The sequence below is a fragment of the Acipenser ruthenus genome, chromosome 20, assembly GCF_902713425.1.
Source record: "Acipenser ruthenus chromosome 20, fAciRut3.2 maternal haplotype, whole genome shotgun sequence".
Classification (NCBI taxonomy): Eukaryota; Metazoa; Chordata; class Actinopteri; order Acipenseriformes; family Acipenseridae; genus Acipenser; species Acipenser ruthenus.
In genome coordinates this window covers 16,793,455-16,814,332 of record NC_081208.1, presented here as the reverse complement: position 1 = coordinate 16,814,332, position 20,878 = coordinate 16,793,455, and the positions used below count along the sequence as shown (strand labels likewise).

General features: G+C 43.8%; 3 protein-coding genes across 4 annotated transcripts in view; all 3 read left to right on the top strand.

The window, feature by feature from the left end:
• The window catches only part of LOC117425226 (uncharacterized), a 159,010-nt gene that overhangs the window by 81,355 nt on the left and 56,777 nt on the right, over positions 1-20,878 (top strand). The window lies entirely within an intron of this gene.
• LOC131698941 (C-type lectin domain family 4 member E-like) overlaps positions 1-20,878 on the top strand; it is a 43,639-nt gene that overhangs the window by 19,292 nt on the left and 3,469 nt on the right. The window lies entirely within an intron of this gene.
• On the top strand, positions 5,996-19,326 carry LOC131698939 (asialoglycoprotein receptor 1-like). Of its 2 annotated transcripts, XR_009307947.1 has the most exons (8): positions 5,996-6,136; positions 12,241-12,360; positions 12,980-13,258; positions 13,858-14,009; positions 14,197-14,336; positions 14,548-14,729; positions 18,448-18,564; positions 19,012-19,326. XR_009307947.1 is itself a non-coding variant. In XM_058994025.1 (6 exons), exons 1-6 carry the CDS (start codon positions 6,046-6,048, stop codon positions 14,720-14,722), a joined length of 957 nt encoding a protein of 318 aa, XP_058850008.1. In that variant the 5' UTR covers positions 5,996-6,045; the 3' UTR covers positions 14,723-14,810. The 2 variants fall into 2 exon arrangements, 1 of the variants encoding a protein (XP_058850008.1); XM_058994025.1 differs by lacking the exons at positions 18,448-18,564; positions 19,012-19,326 and having other exon boundaries at positions 14,548-14,810.

Genomic DNA, 20,878 nt, shown 5'->3' with positions numbered 1-20,878 from the left:
CCACTGTCTAAATAACACACGATCATCAGGTGTGGAAAACAAGATTGTGAATGGCAGCCATGTGGATTCAATGCATGCTGATTGCACATCATTTAGGTCTTCATGATTGCCTATTGAAGTCAGGGATGAAAACCTCTGAAATAAAAACCATATTCAAAAAAGGTTTGTCTGTTTCTTTTGAGTTTGTCTCCCTCTAGTGGCTCACAGAGGGATGACTAACAGTCACAGTGGATCTAGACAGTATTCCTGCTGTCCTGCTGACCATGTCTAAACTGTATCTGAGGGCTCTGCTCTGAGCTACAATGGAGCAACCCACTTGAACAACTACTTCAGCAGATTAGTATTATCATTTTATATCCCTGTACTGCACAGCTACCCATTATAAAAGTCATTTTGCAGTTTCCTGTGCTATAGCGGACTTGTGCTGGTTAGCCATTGTTTTTACAGCACTTTACAATACATATCTGTGCTTCACCTGCTTGCCTTTGCTTTACCATGATTGTGCTGTGCTTTAAACATGCTTTATATTTTGCTGTGCTTCTACCCAGGTATACCACACACTTTTACATGGGAGACAATGATCATTATATAGATCTTGAATATTATGGCTCACTCCATTTGACTACAGCTCCCATCATCCCTCACTGGTACTGCTGGTGATGAGGCATGATGGGAGCTGTAGGTACTGTACTGAATATGCAGCCTTCTGTCTTTCCCCATATTTAAGGTTGTTACCTCACAAGCCTGTATTGATAAAATGTGCATTATAGGGTTTTTATCAATGTAAACAAATGAGAAAAAGGAGAGCTCCTGTTCCTCTTCCCTAAGTTTCCATTTGTGTTTTTCTTCCCTGACCTGAAACAGAGCTCCCTGTATATACAGTGTTCCTATCATACCCCCCTGCTGCTGCAGGGAGCAGCAGGTGAATGGCTGGTTGTCTGTTTAGTTCACAGAAACCAGAAAGCTTGTATTGTTACTGATAAAGCAGAGTGCACACACAAAAGGCCAAACTCTGGAAGAATGTGATAAATATTCAGCCAGATTGTAGTGTCAAATTGGACAAGATCATGAGATGCAGGTTTCAGTGCACTGTCTTACTAGTACAATATTCTTCATCAGTTTGATTAAACTATTGCATTCTTTATTATTTGAGTTGATTATTATTATTATTCTGTTTGTATTCTTATTTACAGGCCTATCTGCGCTGTATTTGGTTGTGATTGTATATTATTTGAGTTAATTAATAAACATTTTTTATTGTGAATTTTTATTTTTATTTTATTTGTATTTAACTGTTAACACTGCAGAGCTGTACAGAGGTCTATATCCACTCAGCACTACAAACACAGCCACACCTCAGTTGGAAGCACAGTATTAAATTCTTAATAGTATTGAAATAACATAAGCAAGAATTATACAGTATAGTGAAGCACGGTTTAGCATACTAAATATATTAATGAAACATGGTAACGCAAACACGTATATATCTGAAGGAGTTATAGGTTTGAAGGAGGTATAACTGCAGGGTACAAACATGAACAGGTGTTTTTGGATGTACACAAAAGGTTTAAATGACTCATCAGTGCAATGTTACTGTACTCTGACTAGTGAAAAGCTCAGGAGAGTAAGTACATACACGTAGTGTTCGAGTTAATGTGGGTAAAAGCCGTAACTGTAGAATTACAGGTAATTGGAATATGATGTCTAAAATGTACACTTAATTTGTAATACCGAAAGTTTACAGTAAACCACAGCCATGAATAAATGAATAGCTTAAATAATCACACAGACAAACTTCAATGGAATAATGACAGAGGTGCATATCTCAAAGCAAGGGGGGAAGGATTCGGCACAACAGAGGTGCAAGAAGAGGCCCGGGGGAGGGTCTGACACCAGGAACCTAGTTTTTATGTATGCGTTGACCGCAAACATTTCATATGCTTTTCACTTTTGACATAAGCGACCAGGAACAAAAAAAGGCCAAAATATGTGCTAAATTGTAAGCGACTGACTGCAAGGCAAACACAATTCCGCTAGTTTTAAGTGGAATAGGAACCCTGTGGCTCAGTGCTTCCTGGGTCACCTGTTTCAGCTTCTCTTTCATTTCCTATGAACCAGCCAATCCTACAAGCCTCTGTAACTGATCTGCACGAAGTCCCACCTTCTCTCCAACCTGGAATGTGGAAACATCGACCAATCAGCAAGCAGGTAAAGGTAATATAATGACATCAGCATACGACTTACATTCTTACCTCTCGATTTGGCTAATGCATATGTTTCAGTGCCACATGAACTTCTTTGGGCAGCATTTGATTTTTTTCAGTGTACCGATGACAATAACAAATTTAGTGAAAGCCTACTTTGGAGATTTGCAATTTAGTTTTTCAACTTCAGAATTCAGCACTACATGGCAATGCCTAGAAGTTGGAATAATGGCAGGATGCACCATTTCTCCACTGGCTTTTACCATGGCAATGGAAGTAATCATTAGGGCATCAAAATGGGTAGTGGGAGGAGAGCGCTTGGCTTCTGGAATGCGACTGCCACCAATTCGAGCATACATGGATGACATGACAACCATGACTACAACAGTAGCCTGCACTAATCAGTTATTGGGCAAATTAACCAATAACATTGAATGGGCACGAATGCAATTCAAGCCCACTATATCAAGGAGCATCTCTATAATTAAAGGTAAAGTAGTAGATAAAACGTTCTTCATTAATGGTGAGGCAATACCAACAGTGTCTGAGAAGCCAGTGAAGAGTCTTGTGAGATGGTACGATTGGGATCTAAAGGACACAGTTCGTGTGGGAGAAGTTAGACAACAAGCTGTGGAAGGGTTGAAGAGCATAGACAGCAGTGCTTTACCAGGCAAACTAAAACTCTGGTGCTTTCAGTTTGGTCTACTGCCAAGGCTGCTGTGGCCACAGACTGTACGAGGTTTCTTTGACAACAGTAGAGAAGCTGGAAGCTTTAATCAGTTCACACATCAGGAAATGGTTGGGAGTTCCACGCTGCCTCAGCAGAGTGGGACTTTATGGTAAAGGAATACTGCAGCTACCTGTCTCCGCTCTAACTGAGGAGTTTAAGTGCGCCAAGGTCCAACTGGAAATGACATTAGTAGAGTCACGCGACAAATGCATAAGGGAGGCAGCACCTGTGTTGAAAACTTGAAGAAAGTGGGCGGCAAAGAAAGCTGTGGAGGATGCAAAGGCTGCCCTTCGAATTGGTGATATCATGGGGCAAGTTCAGCATGAAAGAGGGGGTCTTGGCCTCAGTTCAGCTCCTCCTACATGGCACAAGGCAGCTCCAGCTCAGCAGAGGAAGCTGGTAGTCAACAAGGTGCAAAAGCAGGAGGAGAGGATGAGGTGTATAAAGGCCATTTCCCAGGCCAAGCAGGGAGAATGGATGAGATGGGAGAGTGTGGAACAACGCAAGATTGGCTGGCAAAACCTATGGTCAATGGAACAGAGCAGGATCAGTTTCCTCATCAGGTCAACATATGATGTTCTCCCATCACCACAGAACCTAAGCCTCTGGGTAGGAGACGATCCCTCATGTCCTTTGTGTTCATCACCTGCAACATTAAGGCACATTTTGACAGGATGTAAGGTGGCTCTTAGCCAAGGACGGTTTACTTGGCGCCATGACCAGGTGCTGTGATGTTTCATGAAATCACAACTGTAAGTTGCCCTGGGTAAGGGTGTCTGCTAAGAAATATGATAATAATAATAATAATAATAAATAAAAATAATAATAATAATAATAATAAGTGTGGATCTCTTTAAAGTTATCCTCCTTGTTTTATTGCAGTCCTTCCTCAATGTGTGAGTGTGTGGGTTTTTTCTCAGTTATACCGGGTTCCAACACTGTACAAGCAGCAAGACCACAATGTTATATCAATGGGGCCCCTTGTGATGTTTGTTTATCCAAACAGTACTGTGTCCTGTTAGAATCACAGGATTACAAATGAAATGAAATGAAATGTTATTTATATAATGCCTTTCATATAAGAAGTCCCTCAAAGCACTGTACAAGACTAAACAAAAGAAAGTCAAAATAAAACATGTTTGTATAGAGAAATAAAGTAAAAAGAAGCCAAGATCAAATATAAACACAGTCTGGTATAATATAATGTGAAAAATTAATTAAAAAAAAGGCAAAACAAATGGAAACTTTTGACGACTATAACGAATATAATTATAATGCTCAGAAGCATGACTGATTTACTCCCCATATGTATTACCCTTCAATATGCAGTATTTCATGTCATTTCTTTTCATTTATCAAATCATGAATATGAAGGCATTCTATTGAACTGTGGTAAGATCAGTGAGCCCAGTGAATGTTGTCTTGTAATATGAGCTGTGTATTGTAACTCTATCAGCCTATTGTAACTTTGGCGTCTTACTGTCTCTCCCTTTTGAGCAGCAGGTATCTGCTGTGATTTACTTTTAGATTCAATCAAGTTGCAAGGGGGGAGGTTTTGGGAGGGGGAGTGGTCTAGAAAGTTAATGCTAACATGCTTAAGATGATTAAAAAGATTAAAAAAGCTACCATAGTTTAAAGCTGGTATTGTTTTTGTGTGTTTTCTTGCAGCACTTAAGCATTTAATTAAATAATTCTACACGATTCTTAAAAAATAAAATTTCACCTGAAAATCAGAACCCTTAGTTATGAGCCATAAGTGTAATTGTACTTCAATAGTCTGCAATTGCAACCTCTGCCTTAGCATTGTTGTAATATCTTTTATTTTTTTATTTGTTTTCTTTTCTCTCTTTTCTATATTTTATTTTTTTCAATTAGTTAATTTTATTTATTATTAGTATTATATAATAACATATCTCTCTATTTTCAATATTATTTATTTTTGTCTGATTTAATAGGATTTTGTTGGGTGGGTGATATGATAGGTGGCTATCATTTTTTTTTTTTTTTTTTTGTTCAATGTGATTGTTGATTGGATGTTGCCCATGTTAAAATCGAATAAAAAAAAAACAAAAAAAGAGCAAAGCGAAATTGATTCCAGCCTTATTTTTCACTTGTCACATGATAGGGGTGTGACGTATTCAGCAATGACGTATTTTGAAGCTTTGTACGCATAGGTCACCACAGCTAAGCCACCACAGGCCACCACGAGCAAGGTCTCCGAGCCAGCAGATATACACTCTTGGATCCTTCAGCCAGACTTGGATGCACACAGCAGACTTGCTGTGGAGGCGACTTGGAGGAGGGAGTGGTCAGTGAAGCCTCCCTTTATGGTCGGGAGTGCCTCAAGATACGCCCCTCCAGCCAATCAGGGACTCTCTGTCAACCAAACCTTGACCGAGCCACATCAATCAATTTGCTGTCAGTGCGTCCTTGCTGAGCACCCGAGCTGCACGGTAGGAAGTGACCATTATTAATACAAAACTTAAACAAAACACCAACGAAGCATTCATTCCCTGTGCAGAGCTACCACCCTGCCATACTGACCCTGATTATAACTGATTATAGCATGGAGACAAATAACAAGCACAACATGCTTATTCAAACAGTTTGAACCAGCCCCTAGTTATATTAGCATCACATTTCATTATTTGGTGTCACCAGTTGCTAGGTTAATGCCCTGGCTCCACACAGAATAAAGCTGATCTCACCCCATAACCACATACAAAAGCAATGTATGTGTACATTTGTCTCAGAAATAAGAGGAAGGAAGTCTTGAGCTATACTTTAACTTTTTCCTGCAAATGTTAACAAATATCAAAAGTCTGCTTGTTCCATCTCCCTGAGAGTAGGTGAACAGTCACACTATATTAACCCAATATTGTCCTGTTACAATACCATTAAACCCCTATCTGAGTCCTCTGTAGCTGACTCCTCATACAGCACTATATCTATAGAGATGGACAGCATTTACACTGTGTTGCAGAGTGAAGTGTGAATCCCCACTTCCTCTAGCCCCTGCACAGCCCTGCAGAGTCTGTACTGTTAATAAAGGAGTGAGAACTTCCTCTTTAGTTCAGATGTGTATCTGGCTCTTCTCAGGCAGCACTTGCTATGGAGATGGACAGCTATGAATCAGATCATGATTATGAAAACGTGGACATCAAGCAGCCGCCAAGCAGTAGAGCAGGAGCGCAACATGGGGGTAAGTCTAAAGACACACAAACACCAATCTTAAACTTTCTCTTGTCTTCTTTTTTACCATATGTATTACATTATTGTGGCAAAGTGCCCCGCCCCTGTGTGCATTTGTGTGTTGTGTGTATGCGTGCGTGTGTAAATGTTGGTGTATAGATTGGTACACGGGATATAAATGGGTCTGTGTTTCACGTGTATTTAAAAAGTGTAGATTTGTATTTAGGCACGAGGAGAGCACAAATCACTTCACGTGCTGGTTAAATGTAATATGTGAGCACGGGGTTGCACAGAATTAATTCACGTGCTGGGATTCAAGTGAATAATTAATTAGTAATTGAATCCCAGCACAATAGTATATATAGACGCACATTTCTTGCACTCAGGGTTGGGTGTTCGGTGAGTGGAGAACGGGAGAGAGGAGGAGAAATAAAGTAAAAGAACGTAACGTAAAAATAGTGTTTTCACTCACCGTGTTTGTTTGTTTGGCTGTGCATCCACCGTTTGTGTGTTAGTACGTTTTGTTTGTCCTTTTATTTTGGCGTGTAGTGCCGTGTCCTGTGTTTTGTATTCCGTTGTTTTCAAACCTTTTATTTGTTAATAAACGCTGAGTGCAGCCATTGCACTCAGCTCATCACAACCACTGTCTGTGTGTTTGAATTCCTGTCTGGTCTGACGCAACCCACTCTGGCCGTCTTTGTGACACGTGGTGTCATCGTGAGATAGCCGCGCCTCCAAGCGTCACACCAGGAGGGGTCTGGATTTAAAAAAAAAACAAACAAAAAAAAAAAAAATCAATGGCAGAAGACGCCATCAAACTGCGGGTCTGGTTGCTGGAGAATGCTGGGCTGGAGGCCCAGTCTCTGCCCATAGTCGTCCAGGCCCTGTGGATGATGGACAGTGAGAGATGGGAGGCCTATCAGCAGGAACACACCCCAAACACCTTGGAGGAAGGCGTGGAGTTTGTCCTCAGCTACCTGGAGGCAACCATAAATGGAACCGCAGCCCAGGTAGCAGGACCACCAGCAGAGGAGTACCTGCTGTCCCCATCTCCACCAGCAGAGGGTGAGTACCTGCTGTCCCCATCTCCACCAGCAGAGGGTGAGTACCTGCTGTCCCCATCTCCACCAGCAGAGGGTGAGTACCTGCTGTCCCCATCTCCACCAGCAGAGGGTGAGTACCTGCTGTCCCCATCTCCACCAGCAGAGGGTGAGTACCTGCTGTCCCCATCTCCACCAGCAGAGGGTGAATGCCTGCTGGTTTTGCCTTCACAGCCCAAGCGGGAGGCAGAGACGGATAAAGAGGTGAAGGACAGGGAGGAGTGCCGCCTAAGGGCCAGGCATCCACGGCGATGTAACAAGCCATCGCCGGGGTGCCTCCTCAGCGACCAGGATCACCTGTTCGCCCACTGTCCCTTCCGCAGCTATGGGGCGGAGCCTGAGCGTCCACAGCCCAAGCGGGAGGAGCCTGAGCATCCACAGACCAAATGGGAGGAGCCTGAACGTCCTACGCCTGAGTGGAAGGAGCCCGAACGTCCTACGCCTGAGTGGGAGGAGCCTGAACGTCCTACGCCTGAGTGGGAGGAGCCCGAACGTCCTACGCCTGAGTGGGAGGAGCCCGAACGTCCTACGCCTGAGTGGGAGGAGCCCGAACGTCCTACGCCTGAGTGGGGGGAGCCCGAACGTCCACAGCCCAAGAGGGGGGAGTCGGTGCGTCCACAGCCCAAAAGGGAGGAGTCGGTGCGTCCACAGCCCAAAAGGGAGGAGTCGGTGCGTCCACAGCCCAAAAGGGAGGAGTCGGTGCGTCCACAGCCCAAAGGGAGGCAAGTCGGGGCTTCCACAGCCCTGGGACCCAAGCCACCAGCAGAGGGAAAATGCCTGCTGGTTCAGCCCCAAGAGCCAGAAGGGGAGGAGTTACAGGCTCGACCCCCTGAAAATTTTTGGGGGGGAGAAGGGCAGGATGCTGGTGTCCCCCAGCAGCCTCTCGCTATGCTGCTGAAGGCAGCACGGCGTGCACATGCCCAGCCGCCACAGCAGAGGGAGCCAGCACCACCAGGAGCAGAGGAGCTGGAGCTGCCTCTACCTCCACCACCTCCAAGAGCAGAGGAGCAGGAGCTGCCTCTGCCTCCACCACCTCCAGGAGCAGAGGAGCAGGAGCTGCCTCTGCCTCCGCCACCACCACCGCAAGGAGCAGAGGAGCAGGAGCTGCCTCTGCCTCCACCACCTCCAGGAGCAGAGGAGCAGGAGCTGCCTCTGCCTCCGCCACCACCACCGCAAGGAGCAGAGGAGCAGGAGCTGCCTCTGCCTCCGCCACCACCACCGCAAGGAGCAGAGGAGCTGGAGCTGCCTCTGCCTCCACCACCACCAGGAGCAGAGGAGCTGGAGCTGCCTCTGCCTCCACCACCGCCAGGAGCAGAGGAGCTGGAGCTGCCTCTGCCTCCACCACCGCCCGGAGCAGAGGAGCAGGAGCTGCCTCTGCTGCCCGTACCTCCGCAGGGAGTACGGTGGCCGGAGCCCCAGAAAGGGGAGCTGCCGGCCACGAAGAAGGGGGAGGAGGTCTGGAGACCACTTTCCCCAGCAGCAGTTTCGCTGCAGGAGTTCTTGTGGCCGGAGCCCCACAGGAGGGAGCTGCCGGCTACGAAGAAGGGGGAGGTCGGGGGACCACCTGCCCCCGCAGCTTTTTCGCTGCTGGACGGGACCAACAGGCTGTCAGCCGTGCCACTACCGGCAGGGGTGCTGACAGCATTGCCAGCCAAGGGCCCACTGAAGCCTCCCTTCCCAGCCCGAGACTTTGTTCTGGACTGCTGGGTTTTTAAGGGGGGAGGTGGCCGTTGAGGCCATGTGTGCTGCGCACAAGGGGGGGTATATGTGGCAAAGTGCCCCGCCCCTGTGTGCATTTGTGTGTTGTGTGTATGCGTGCGTGTGTAAATGTTGGTGTATAGATTGGTACACGGGATATAAATGGGTCTGTGTTTCACGTGTATTTAAAAAGTGTAGATTTGTATTTAGGCACGAGGAGAGCACAAATCACTTCACGTGCTGGTTAAATGTAATATGTGAGCACGGGGTTGCACAGAATTAATTCACGTGCTGGGATTCAAGTGAATAATTAATTAGTAATTGAATCCCAGCACAATAGTATATATAGACGCACATTTCTTGCACTCAGGGTTGGGTGTTCGGTGAGTGGAGAACGGGAGAGAGGAGGAGAAATAAAGTAAAAGAACGTAACGTAAAAATAGTGTTTTCACTCACCGTGTTTGTTTGTTTGGCTGTGCATCCACCGTTTGTGTGTTAGTACGTTTTGTTTGTCCTTTTATTTTGGCGTGTAGTGCCGTGTCCTGTGTTTTGTATTCCGTTGTTTTCAAACCTTTTATTTGTTAATAAACGCTGAGTGCAGCCATTGCACTCAGCTCATCACAACCACTGTCTGTGTTTGAATTCCTGTCTGGTCTGACGCAACCCACTCTGGCCGTCTTTGTGACAATTATATATTAAACAGAGCTTTGAAACATGCTCATATGCTAATAAAACAGCTGTAAAGCAGAAGGAAAGGGTTTAATGAACTACAAACTTGATTCATTTATTCAAAAAGAGTCCTTAACATTTTGTAAAAAGGGCGGCGGGCCGACGGCAGCAGATTGACAAGAACATTAAACAGCGTCAGTGTCTTATACTAAAAATAAACAGATAGACAGATCTAGATCAGTATGTAGGAAATATTAGTATGTTGATTTAGTTACTACTGGAGCGCTCTGCAGTTCTGCAAGGGTTAAATTTGACAAAAAAAAAAAAAACAGTTCCTGTAAAAGAGTTAAAACCGAACACATTAGTAATGCTTCTGCCTCAGAATAAATGTTCCCTCTCTGATGTTATAGAAAGGGTCACTGCAGCCACTGAGAAGGAGGAAGTGTGATGTCAAGATTAGTAAATGAAACTTGCAGCCCTTCTTCATTGTCTATACTGGGCACTGCTGCCATGTTCAAACCCACTTCACAGCCTTGTATCAAACACAGAGCTGTTTTATGAGATATTGCAGTGTAGAACTGGAAATTGGAAACCCCTACGCTGTGTTCTGTACTGTATATACACTATAAAGTGAATCTGCTATATTGAGGCCAAGGACATTGTCAAAACATTTATAAGGACCAGTCATGGTGCTGGGGTTGGCCACTCTGGCAGTGGCTGTGGCGGTGGTGGCCCACTTCACAGCTGCTGTGGCCGGGCTGTTTTCCAACGTGCTCCCCTCAGCAGCCTGTGCAATGGCTGTTGAGGAATGCCAACATCACTTCCTGGCCCTTCTTCTTGTAGTGACGGTGGGAGATGCATGCAGTCTCCCTCTGGTGGTGAAGGTGAGAGCTACAGGAGTCTCCTTCTATTGGTGAAGGTGAGAGCTCCAGGTAGTCTGCCTCTGGCGGTGAAGGTGGGAGCTGCAGGTAATCTTCCTCTGCTGGTGGAGGTTGAAACAGCAGACAATCTTCCTCTGCTGGTGGATATTGGTGCGTCTCACTCTTTGGATGCACAGAATAATAAATAAGTATATAAATATATAACAATTGTTTAAGTCTTTCTTCAACACCAGACAGAAGGATATCTACATCACCATATGGAAGGAAGCGCAAATGGATGGAGACACCTATGCATCATATTAGTTTACTGTAAAGCTACGTCCTAGTTGGTGCTTATCTTGGCGAGAGCCGAGTTCAAATCAGCATGAAGTTTTAACATCTACTCTCGTGTAATGGAAATCATCAGTCACGCATTCCCACGAGAGTTGGCTACACAAATACAAAATACAAATAGACACAAATAATAACAGCAATGGCGGACAGCTTTTCATCCGCCCTGTAAATAATAATAAATTATAATACTGGCTTTTCGCCGGTCATATATTTACAATAAATCATAATACACAAGACACACACACAGTAACAATAATAATGATAACAATAATAATCAACACACACACATTTATATACAACGGGGCGGGCACTTTGCCACAGTGGAGTAAGTAGCATCTTCAGTAGAGTCTGTGCCACAGGACAGCTGACAAACCAGCCAACTCCAGCACTGTTCAGGATACCGAGGGGTTCTGATATAGATTGGTATTTACATGCAGTAAAACCTCTATTATACAAACTATTTAGGACTAGTTTGTATAATTGAATTATAACTGTGAAATTGTTTAGATGACTTTCCCAATCAAGAAGCCTCCTATAGCTCCTCATTTGTTTGCAGTAATACAGTAATGTGCTGGGCTGTAAATACCAGAGATTGAGGGCTGAATAGCTCATCTTCAATAGGGTACAAGGGTTACATTTCGAATAAAGAAATGGTTTCATCACATATACACAGGGATCACGTTAAATAAACAGGTCCTATTTTAATCGTACTACTTTATTACAACTAAAACACCAGACGCAGCTTTAGATTTAAACGTGAACAGCTGTACTTTAAAGGGTTATGCAGTGTGGAGTAGTGGTTAGGGCTCTGGACTCTTGACCGGAGGGTTGTGGGTTCAATCCCCAGTGGGGGACACTGCTGTTGTACCCTTGAGCAAGGTACTTTACCTAGATTGCTCCAGTAAAAACCCAACTGTATAAATGGGTAATTGTATGTAAAAATAATGTGATATCTGTATAATGTGAAATTATGTGATATCTTGTAACAATTGTAAGTCGCCCTGGATAAGGGCGTCTGCTAATAAATAAATAATAATAATAAATTATTTCCATCCCTGAATAGTTGCATGTTCACACTGTTTCTAAAGCACAGGCATTGGAAATGTTTTTAACATTTTTCAAAGGAGCTCTAACCAAATCTTCTTTGAAATGCACTTATAAATTGCAAATAGAATTCGTAGATAAACTGCTGAATCCTTGTACCTGTGCTGTAGGTCACATGGTCTGACTACAGCTCACAACAGGAAGTGATCAGGTACCAGGAAGCAGCAGCAGCTTTTAATCTGTTGTGCAGAAATATCTACATATTCCAAACTCAGGTGTTATAATAAAATGAAGGGGCAGAGATAATGTCTCTGTCTGGAGCTAATAAGAGGTAAGAACATTGAATTTTAAAACCTTGGTTAACACTCCTTTATTTCTCTTGTTTTCAGAATCGGCAGCACCTGTGGATTCTTCTGATAGACCAGCAGCTTCCTGTGGATGGGCTGTGTGGCTTCTTATAGCTCTGAGCTGCCTGCTGCTGGCAGCCAGTTTAGCCCTGGGGGTGCTCTGTAAGTACACTGAACCAATCACCCATTATTTAAAAGACATAGAGCTAATTGCCATTTATAGTATTGCTTACTGCTCGCTTGCCTTTCTGTGATGTTTGCAGTCATTCTGCAAGGATCCCAGTGCTGTTAGTGTAGGGACCAACATGGATTTTTCATTATTGAATATTGTTTCAAAATTAAAGTATATTATAGAAAACGAATATATAAGACTTATGCACTTTTTATTTGTTTTATTTTTAATTACTTTTTGAATATTTCTATAAGTGTTCTTTCACGTTGAAAGTGTAGATGATGTTGTGTAGATCAGTGAAACAAACTCCTACTTTAATGCATTTTGAATTGTATTTTTTAGGCAGTAGAATGTGAAAAATGTTCAAGGGTGTGAAGACTTTTTCAAGTCACTGTATATATCTTGAATGAATATGAACGTGATATTTTTTGCCACTAAATACATTTCAAGCAGCTCTTGTTTGAGTACTCCAATATTGTCCTAGCAGTAAGTCCTGTAGCTTTGAAAACTGTCTGAAGATGATATTGAATACTGATTTCCTGTGATTTTATAATGAGTTTTATAGTAAGAGATCTGTTTCATAGTAAGAAATCTCTTCATTCCCCTCAGATTTCAGGCTCAGTGAAAGTCATTCAGGGCTGCTGGGTGAGAGTAGCAGGCTCAGTGAAAGTCATTCAGGGCTGCTGGGTGGCTATAGCAGGCTCAATGACACGCTCTCTGAACTGCAGAGAAACTACAGCAGGCTCTCTGAATATCATTCACAACTGCAGAGAAACTACGGCAGGGTCCAAGATGAAAATTCAGACATGAAAAAGAAGAATGCTGCTGTTTGTGTCAAATCCTCAACCTTGGATTTACAATGTCCTCTCAAAGAAGGCTCTTCAAAAGGTGAGTCCTGTACAGTCCCATTGGCATTATCAATGCATCTTGAGCTAGCGCTGGGCTTCCTTAAATGCAAATTGTATACATACCTGTTTAATTAAGAGAACAATTCATAAGAAATGCTGTTATCCAGTCTTTAGTATTTTTGTCAGTTGGTAGTCGTGCACTACCGTGCACAAGATGAATAAGATTCACAGGAATGTTCTGAAATCTGGTAGTTTGAGTGAGTGGCTTCATTATTTATAATAAATACAGCTCCTTGCACTGCCTAATAAAACATCCCTGTAGAGTGGACTTATAAGTAGGAGCCACGTGGTGGCCCTTGCTGGGGGTGCATGCAGGCCACTAGTTCAGATCCTTATTAACCAGGCTTAGTAATTCCTGAACAGGCAGAAATTTAAGTTACACCCCCACCTAGTGGTCATTTTTCAAACTGCAAGTCTATTTAAAAGCAGCCCTGCATTGCTTAAAAATGACACTAGTTTCCTTCTGCTAAAATCGTGGTAATTCTCAGAATCTAACCCTGTGTTGTAGGTGCAGCCCTCTTCTTCAGATCTCCAGGCGTTTCTGTTTAACATGCACTGCTTCTTTCTCTCATTGTGCAGAGCGGGTTTGTAAAGCCTGTCCAGTGAACTGGGTGGAGTCCAATGGAAAGTGCTACTACTTCTCAACTGATAAAATGGACTGGCACTCCAGCCGGGCTAGCTGTGTGTCAATGGGAGCAGACCTGGTGATTATAGAGAGCGAGGAGGAGCAGGTACAGTATTGCAAACATTCAAGTTTAAAAATAATTTAGCAAAAAAAAAAATCGATGTTCATGTATTTCTTAATTTCCTTTCCTTTAAGTACAGTAAGGGTCTCTCTTTCTTTAAAAAGACACTCCTCTTTGCCTCAAGATGTTACATCTCCAATTAACTGACAGTAAACTGTTGTTTTCTGCTCAGAGATTCTTATTAGAGAATATTAAAAGGGAACACCCATTGGAGCATTCTAAAAGCGATGACTACTGGATTGGCCTGACGGACGCTGTTACTGAAGGAGTCTGGCTCTGGGTGGACGGCACTCCTCTCAATGACAAGGCAAAGTAAGAGCTTCAGTCTAATTCTGAAATCACTGCTGAGGATTAAAAGGATACAGGAGCAACAACCTAATCATTTTCTACTGACATTGTGTGATACTGACTGGCATTGCTCCTCATCTCTTTCACTAGTGCTGATTAAGTGTTGCAGTGAAACAGTGAGCATGTCCAGTTTAGTGCTGTGATACTGACTGGCATTGCTCCTCATCTCTTTCAGATTCTGGTACGGGAATGAGCCTGATGACTGGAAGGGAGGTGTGGACTCGTCTGGGGAGGACTGTGCACATCTTGCATACTGGGGAGATCCCCTAAAGGACTGGCTTGATGGGTCATGCTCAATGATACAATATACTAGGATCTGTGAAACCATGGCAGTGATAATCCATATATAAAACCAATGTGGGTCTGTTTCACTTTCTCTCTCAATTTACATATCAAACAAGCTAAATGCATCTCACAAGTTACTTACATTTCTGTTTATTAAATAACTAAGTATTTTTATGAAATATATATATATATATATACTTTTTTTAAAGAGCTTTTATAGAGTTTGTAGATTCAATTTTGCCATGTAGATAGATTTTCTTTTCTTTTAAACATTCCCCCATTATTCAGACCCCTTGCTTGTGTCCTTGCTTTCTCACTAAATATATTGCTATCCCTGATTAGATAATTGCTACAGCATGTTTAATCTGATATTCAAGAGGGACTCCAGCCACTGACTGGACTGGGAATGATCTAGTGGTGATTGGCTCCCTCTTGTGGCTGGTAGTGGCACGGCTGTAGTAACTGAGACACCAAATAGTATTCCTGCTGTAGAGTTCCGGTATAGTAAGCAAACTTGTTAAATTTGCAAATGACACAAAAATAGGAGGAGTGGCAAACACTGTTGCAGCAGCAAAGGTCATTCAAAATGATCTAGACAGCATTCAGAACTGGGCAGACACATGGCAAATGACATTTAATAGAGAAGTGTAAGGTACTGCACGCAGGCAATAAAAATGTGCATTATAAATATCATATGGGAGATACTGAAATTGAAGAAGGAATCTATGAAAAAGACATAGGAATTTATGTTGACTCAGAAATGTCTTCATCTAGACAATATGGGGAAGCTATAAAAAAAGGCCAACAAGGTGCTCGGATATATTGTGAAAAGTGTTGAATTTAAATCAAGGGATGTAATGTTAAAACATTACAATGCATTAGTAAGACCTCACCTAGAATTTTGTGTTCAGTTCTGGTCACCTCGTTACAAAAAGGATATTGCTGCTTTAGAGAGAGTGCAAAGAAGAGTGACCAGAATTATCCCGGGTTTAAAAGGCATGTCATATGCAGACAGGCTAAAATAATTGAATTGATTCAGTCCTGAACAAAGAAGACTACACGGTGATCTGATTCAAGCATTCAAAATCCTAAAAGGTATAGACAATTTCGACCCAGGGGACTTCTTTGACCTGAAAAAAGAAACAGGGACCAGGGGTCACAAATGGAGATTAGATAAAGGGGCATTCAGAACACAAAATAGGAGGCACTTTTTTACACAGAGAATTGTGAGGGTCTGGAACCAACTCCCCAGTAATGTTGTTGAAGCTGACACGCTGGGATCCTTCAAGAAGCTGCTTGATGAGATTCTGGGATCAATAAGCTACTAACAACCAAACGAGCAAGATGGGCTGAATGGCCTCCTCTCGTTTGTAAACTTTCTTAAGTTCTTATGCAGATGAGTCCCCACCCATTGAAGCATTTCACATATGAATTCTACACATAGAGGAGGAGTGGAATATCAATCAATCTTTATTTTATATAGCGCCTTTCATAGTGGACCACCATCACAAAGCGCTTTACAAGATGCAGTAACAACAAGACAATCCATAATACTTTAAAAATACAGAGAAATGCAAAATACATGATATACAGTAAAAAAAATACATAATACATTATTATTATTATTATTATTATTATTTATTTCTTAGCAGACGCCCTTATCCAGGGCGACTTACAATCGCAAGCAAAAACATTTCAAGCGTTACAAGTAATACAATAAGAGCAAGAAATACAATAACTTTTGTTCAAGTACAAGTTTGACAAACCACAATTCAATAATACAGCAGGTAATAGTGATAGTTACATCAGGATATGATTAAATAGTGATAGTTACATCAGGATGTGAGTAAATACAAAGTACTACAGGTTAAAAACTTGGCAGATTACAGTATTCTGAAGTACAGGATTAAATGCAGTAAAATAGGGGCTGATAAGAGCAAAATAAAGCACATTTACATGAAGGGTGATAGTGTCCCAGGATACAAACAGAGGAGTTCTACAGGTGCTCTTTGAAGAGGTGAGTCTTAAGGAGGCGCCGGAATGTGGTCAGGGACTGGGCAGTCCTGACATCTGTAGGAAGGTCATTCCACCACTGCGGAGCAAGGGTGGAGAAGGAGCGGGCTTTGGAGGCAGGGGAGCGTAGCGGTGGTAGAGCTAGTCTTCTAGTGCAGGCGGAGCGGAGAGGTCGAGTGGGGGTGTAGGGAGAGATGAGGGTCTGGAGGTAGCTGGGTGCAGACTGGTCAAGGCATCTGTAGGCTAGTACAAGAGTCTTGAACTGGATGCGAGCGGTGATCGGGAGCCAGTGGAGCGAGCGGAGTAGTGGAGTAGCGTGGGCGAAGCGAGGCAGAGAGAACACTAGGCGGGCAGCAGAGTTCTGGATGAGCTGGAGCGGACGGGTGGCGGACGCAGGGAGGCCAGCCAGGAGGGAGTTGCAGTAGTCTAGGCGGGAGAGTACCAGGGCCTGGACCAGGAGCTGGGTAGCATAGTTGGTGAGGAAGGGTCGGATTCTTCGGATGTTGCTCAGGAAGAATCGGCAAGTGCGTGCCAGAGTGGAGATGTGCTGGGAATAAGAGAGGCAGGGGTCCAGGGTGACTCCAAGGTTCTTAGCTGAGGAAGAGGGAGAGAGTGTGGTAGATTCCAGAGGAACAGAGATGGAGAGATCAGAGGAGGGGGAGGAGGAGGGAAAGAAAAGGAGGTCAGATTTAGAGAGGTTGAGTTTGAGGTGATGCGAGTGCATCCAGGAGGAAATAGCAGACAGACAGGTAGAGATACGGGAGGAGATGGTGGAGTCAGAGGTGGGGAAGGAGAGGAAAATCTGAGCATCATCAGCATAGAAATGGTATGAGAAACCATAGGATGCGATGAGGGGGCCCAGGGAGCGGGTGTAGAGAGAGAACAGGAGAGGACCCAAGACTGACCCTTGGGGGACTCCAGTTAAGAGAGGGTGAGGTGTGGAGGTTGCTCCACGCCAGGTTACCTGGTAAGTGCGGTTGGAGAGGTAGGAGGAGAACCAGGCCAGAGCAGTGCCAGAGATCCCCAGGTCAGCAAGAGATGATAGTAGAATAGAGTGATCAACAGTGTCAAAGGCAGCAGAGAGGTCGAGGAGAATTAGGACAGAGGAGAGAGAGGCAGCTCGGGCACACTTAAGTGAGTTGGTGACAGACATAATACACACTGGAAAGTGCATAATACATGATAGTACCATAATACATGAAATAGTACATTAAATAACTTATTGCAGGGTTATAGATCTCAATATGTATGCAGGACACCACAGAACTCACACACACGCCCCTAGTTAGTGGACAATAGAAATCTATCACCGTTCATTTTACACTAAATTTGCATCAACTTCACAATTCAACACGTCCCCAAACACAGTTTGGATAACTTAATAACTTTATTTTTTTTTTTTTTATTTAAGTGCAGGCTGCTTACCTAAGCAAGCAACGATTCTAACAAATACAACTACAATCCACTTACCTATTTCAATGCTGATTCAAACAGCAACGTGAATTCCAGCCAGGGGAAGAAGCAGATACCACACGTGTTTGCAGATTATGCTCTCAAATGTTAACTGTCCTCAGTCAAAAAGAGAATGGATTTTCAGTTCTTGGTTAGCTCTCCTTTAAAGGCTGGGCAGTAATAATTTAAAGCCTGTAAGAGGTAAGGGAATGGATTTGATAAAGCCTTGTTTGGAGCTGCTTTAAGTTTAACTTGAAGTTATAACTCCAGAAAGTTTCTTTAGTATACTGTGTACTGTATCCTGAGCTGTGTTCTCTCTCCTCAGACCCCACCCCGCCTGTGAGTGCTGCTGGCAAAGCCTCTTCATATAGACAGCCTGCACTGGTCCTCCTCATCCTGTGCTGTCTCTTACTGGCTGCCATCATCTCCCTCGCTGTCTATCGTGAGTATTCACATGCTGCTTTTTGTTAGCAGAGTTTCAAATTGCTTGCATGCTATTCTCTAACTTAATCATCACCTCACAGTGGGGCCATTTCACAAACAACTGATCAAAAGTTTTGTTTTTTAAAAGTCCAAGTTCAAATTCAGTACATGTTAAAGTCCATGAAACTGTTCTAAACTGATGTTGGCTTCTTCAATGAAACTCAAGGAATGTGTCATGAATATGAAACTTGTATTCACATAAATGGACTTGTGAAAAGAGCATTCAGATACCAGTTTCCCATGCCCAGTATGTGAAGCATGGACAGCGAATACCACTGCATTTCAGAGTCAGATTTACTGAACTGATTAATCAGCTTTAAAGATGTGCAGAACAAGCTGGTTGAGTGCATTCGACTGAACAAAACTATAATTCACCCTTGTCTATTTGTTTGTTTGTTTTTCTTAGATTTCAAAACTAAAGAAGACCTTGAGAAAAACACCAGCCTGTCCACAAATTATTCATCATTACTGAATCAGCTCCAGGACCTGGGGGAGTGACTACAGCAACTTCAACAAGAATCATTCTGATTTGCAGAGTAACTATAGCAGGCTCAGTGAAACTCATTCTGTGCTGCAGAGTAACTATAGTAGACTCCAAAAAGAAAATTCAGAATTAAAAAAGAATACTGAGCTTTCTGTGAAATCACTCTTGAATAAATACTGTCCTCTCAAAGAAGGCTCCTCAAAGGGTGAGTTGTGAATTCTATACAATCCCATCATCAACAACAGACTGGATGAGAGAGAGAGAGAGAGAGAGAGAGAGAGAGAGAGGAGAGAGAGAGAGAGAGAGAGAGAGAGAGAGAGAGAGAGAGAGAGAGAGAGAGAGAGAGAGAGAGAGAGAGAGAGAGAGAGAGAGAGAGAGAGGAGAGAGAGAGAGAGAGAGAGAGAGAGAGAGAGAGAGAGAGAGAGCGCTCAACCAATGGTTTCCATTCCAAAATAAATTGACCAGTTTCTAGGACTGCTCCAGCAGCCCTGGAGGAGGGTTCAGACACACCAGTCTGTGCCACAGCATGGATGCCCACCAAGTTATTAATCACAAGGACCCTCCTCCTGAAGGGCAGGCAGTTCAGCAGGCCACTTACCAGCTCTGTAATCTCCCTGCCACCTTCACCAACACCCTCTCCCAGTTCTGCTGCATGTAAGCCTCTGTACGGCAAGTATGCCTTCAGCACTTTCAGTCCAGCTCTGTTCCAATCCAGAACCCGAGGGCAGAAAGAGAGGGGCTCTTCCCAGCCAGCTCCCTGCCAGGAGGCCAAGCCAGCAGGACACTCCCTCAGCCGGTGTAGCAGCAGTTCAATAGATCTCGAATAGAGCATCCCCTACAGAGAGCAGCCCTTGTCTGTTCCCTCTCTCCACTGGGAAAGGCTGGCTTAGACTGCTATTAATCTTAAAAGCTAAAAATATCAGAGGTATACAATTTTGATGTAGAGTGATAAAAACAGGACCAAAGCAAACACACTCCAGTGTGTGGAATAAAAGGCCATGGTCCACCCTGTAGAAGCTTTCTCCTGATCAAGTGACACCAGCCTAAAATCTAGATTTAAAATCATTAGGAACATTAAAAAGGTCTCTGATTTAAAACAAATTATCAAATATAGAGCGCGCCCTGGCACACTAGTACGTCTGGTCTCTGTGCACCATGGAGCTCAAGCATTCTCTAAGATGGCTGGCCAGAGTTTGGAGAGGATTTTGTAATCACAGCACAACAGCGACACTGGGCGCCAGTTCTTCAGCTCAGATAGGCCTCCTTTTTGGGATAACAAAGTCAGTAATGCCCTGCAGCAACTCAGGGTTAGCTCTCCTTCCACCACACACTCCTTCAGCACCTGTGCAGATCACTACCCAGACATTTCCAAAAATGCTTATTAAACTCAGCCGGAAGCCCGTCCAGCCCAGGTGCTGTGCTGTTGGAGAACTGTGTGACGGCGGTCGTGAGCCCCCCAAATAAGACAGACGTGTCCAGGCCGCAGCGCTCCCCCACACTCAGGCTAGGGAGACCCTCCAATAGCCACTCCGTCTACTCCTGGTCGCACTTCTCAGCCTGATACAGCTCGGAGTAAAAGTCCACCGCAGCCCTACGAAGCTCCGCAGGGCTGGAGACCTCTCTCCCCAGGGCAGCCTCAGTAACAGCATCTGCTTGTGTTCAGATACCTTCTTCTCCAAGCTGAAGAAGGCTGTGGGGGCGTCCATGTCTCTTAGTTCAATGAATCTTGCTCTCACCAGTGACCCCTTGATCAGGAGCGGTTTCCTCTCTCTCTTTCAGGCTGCAATAT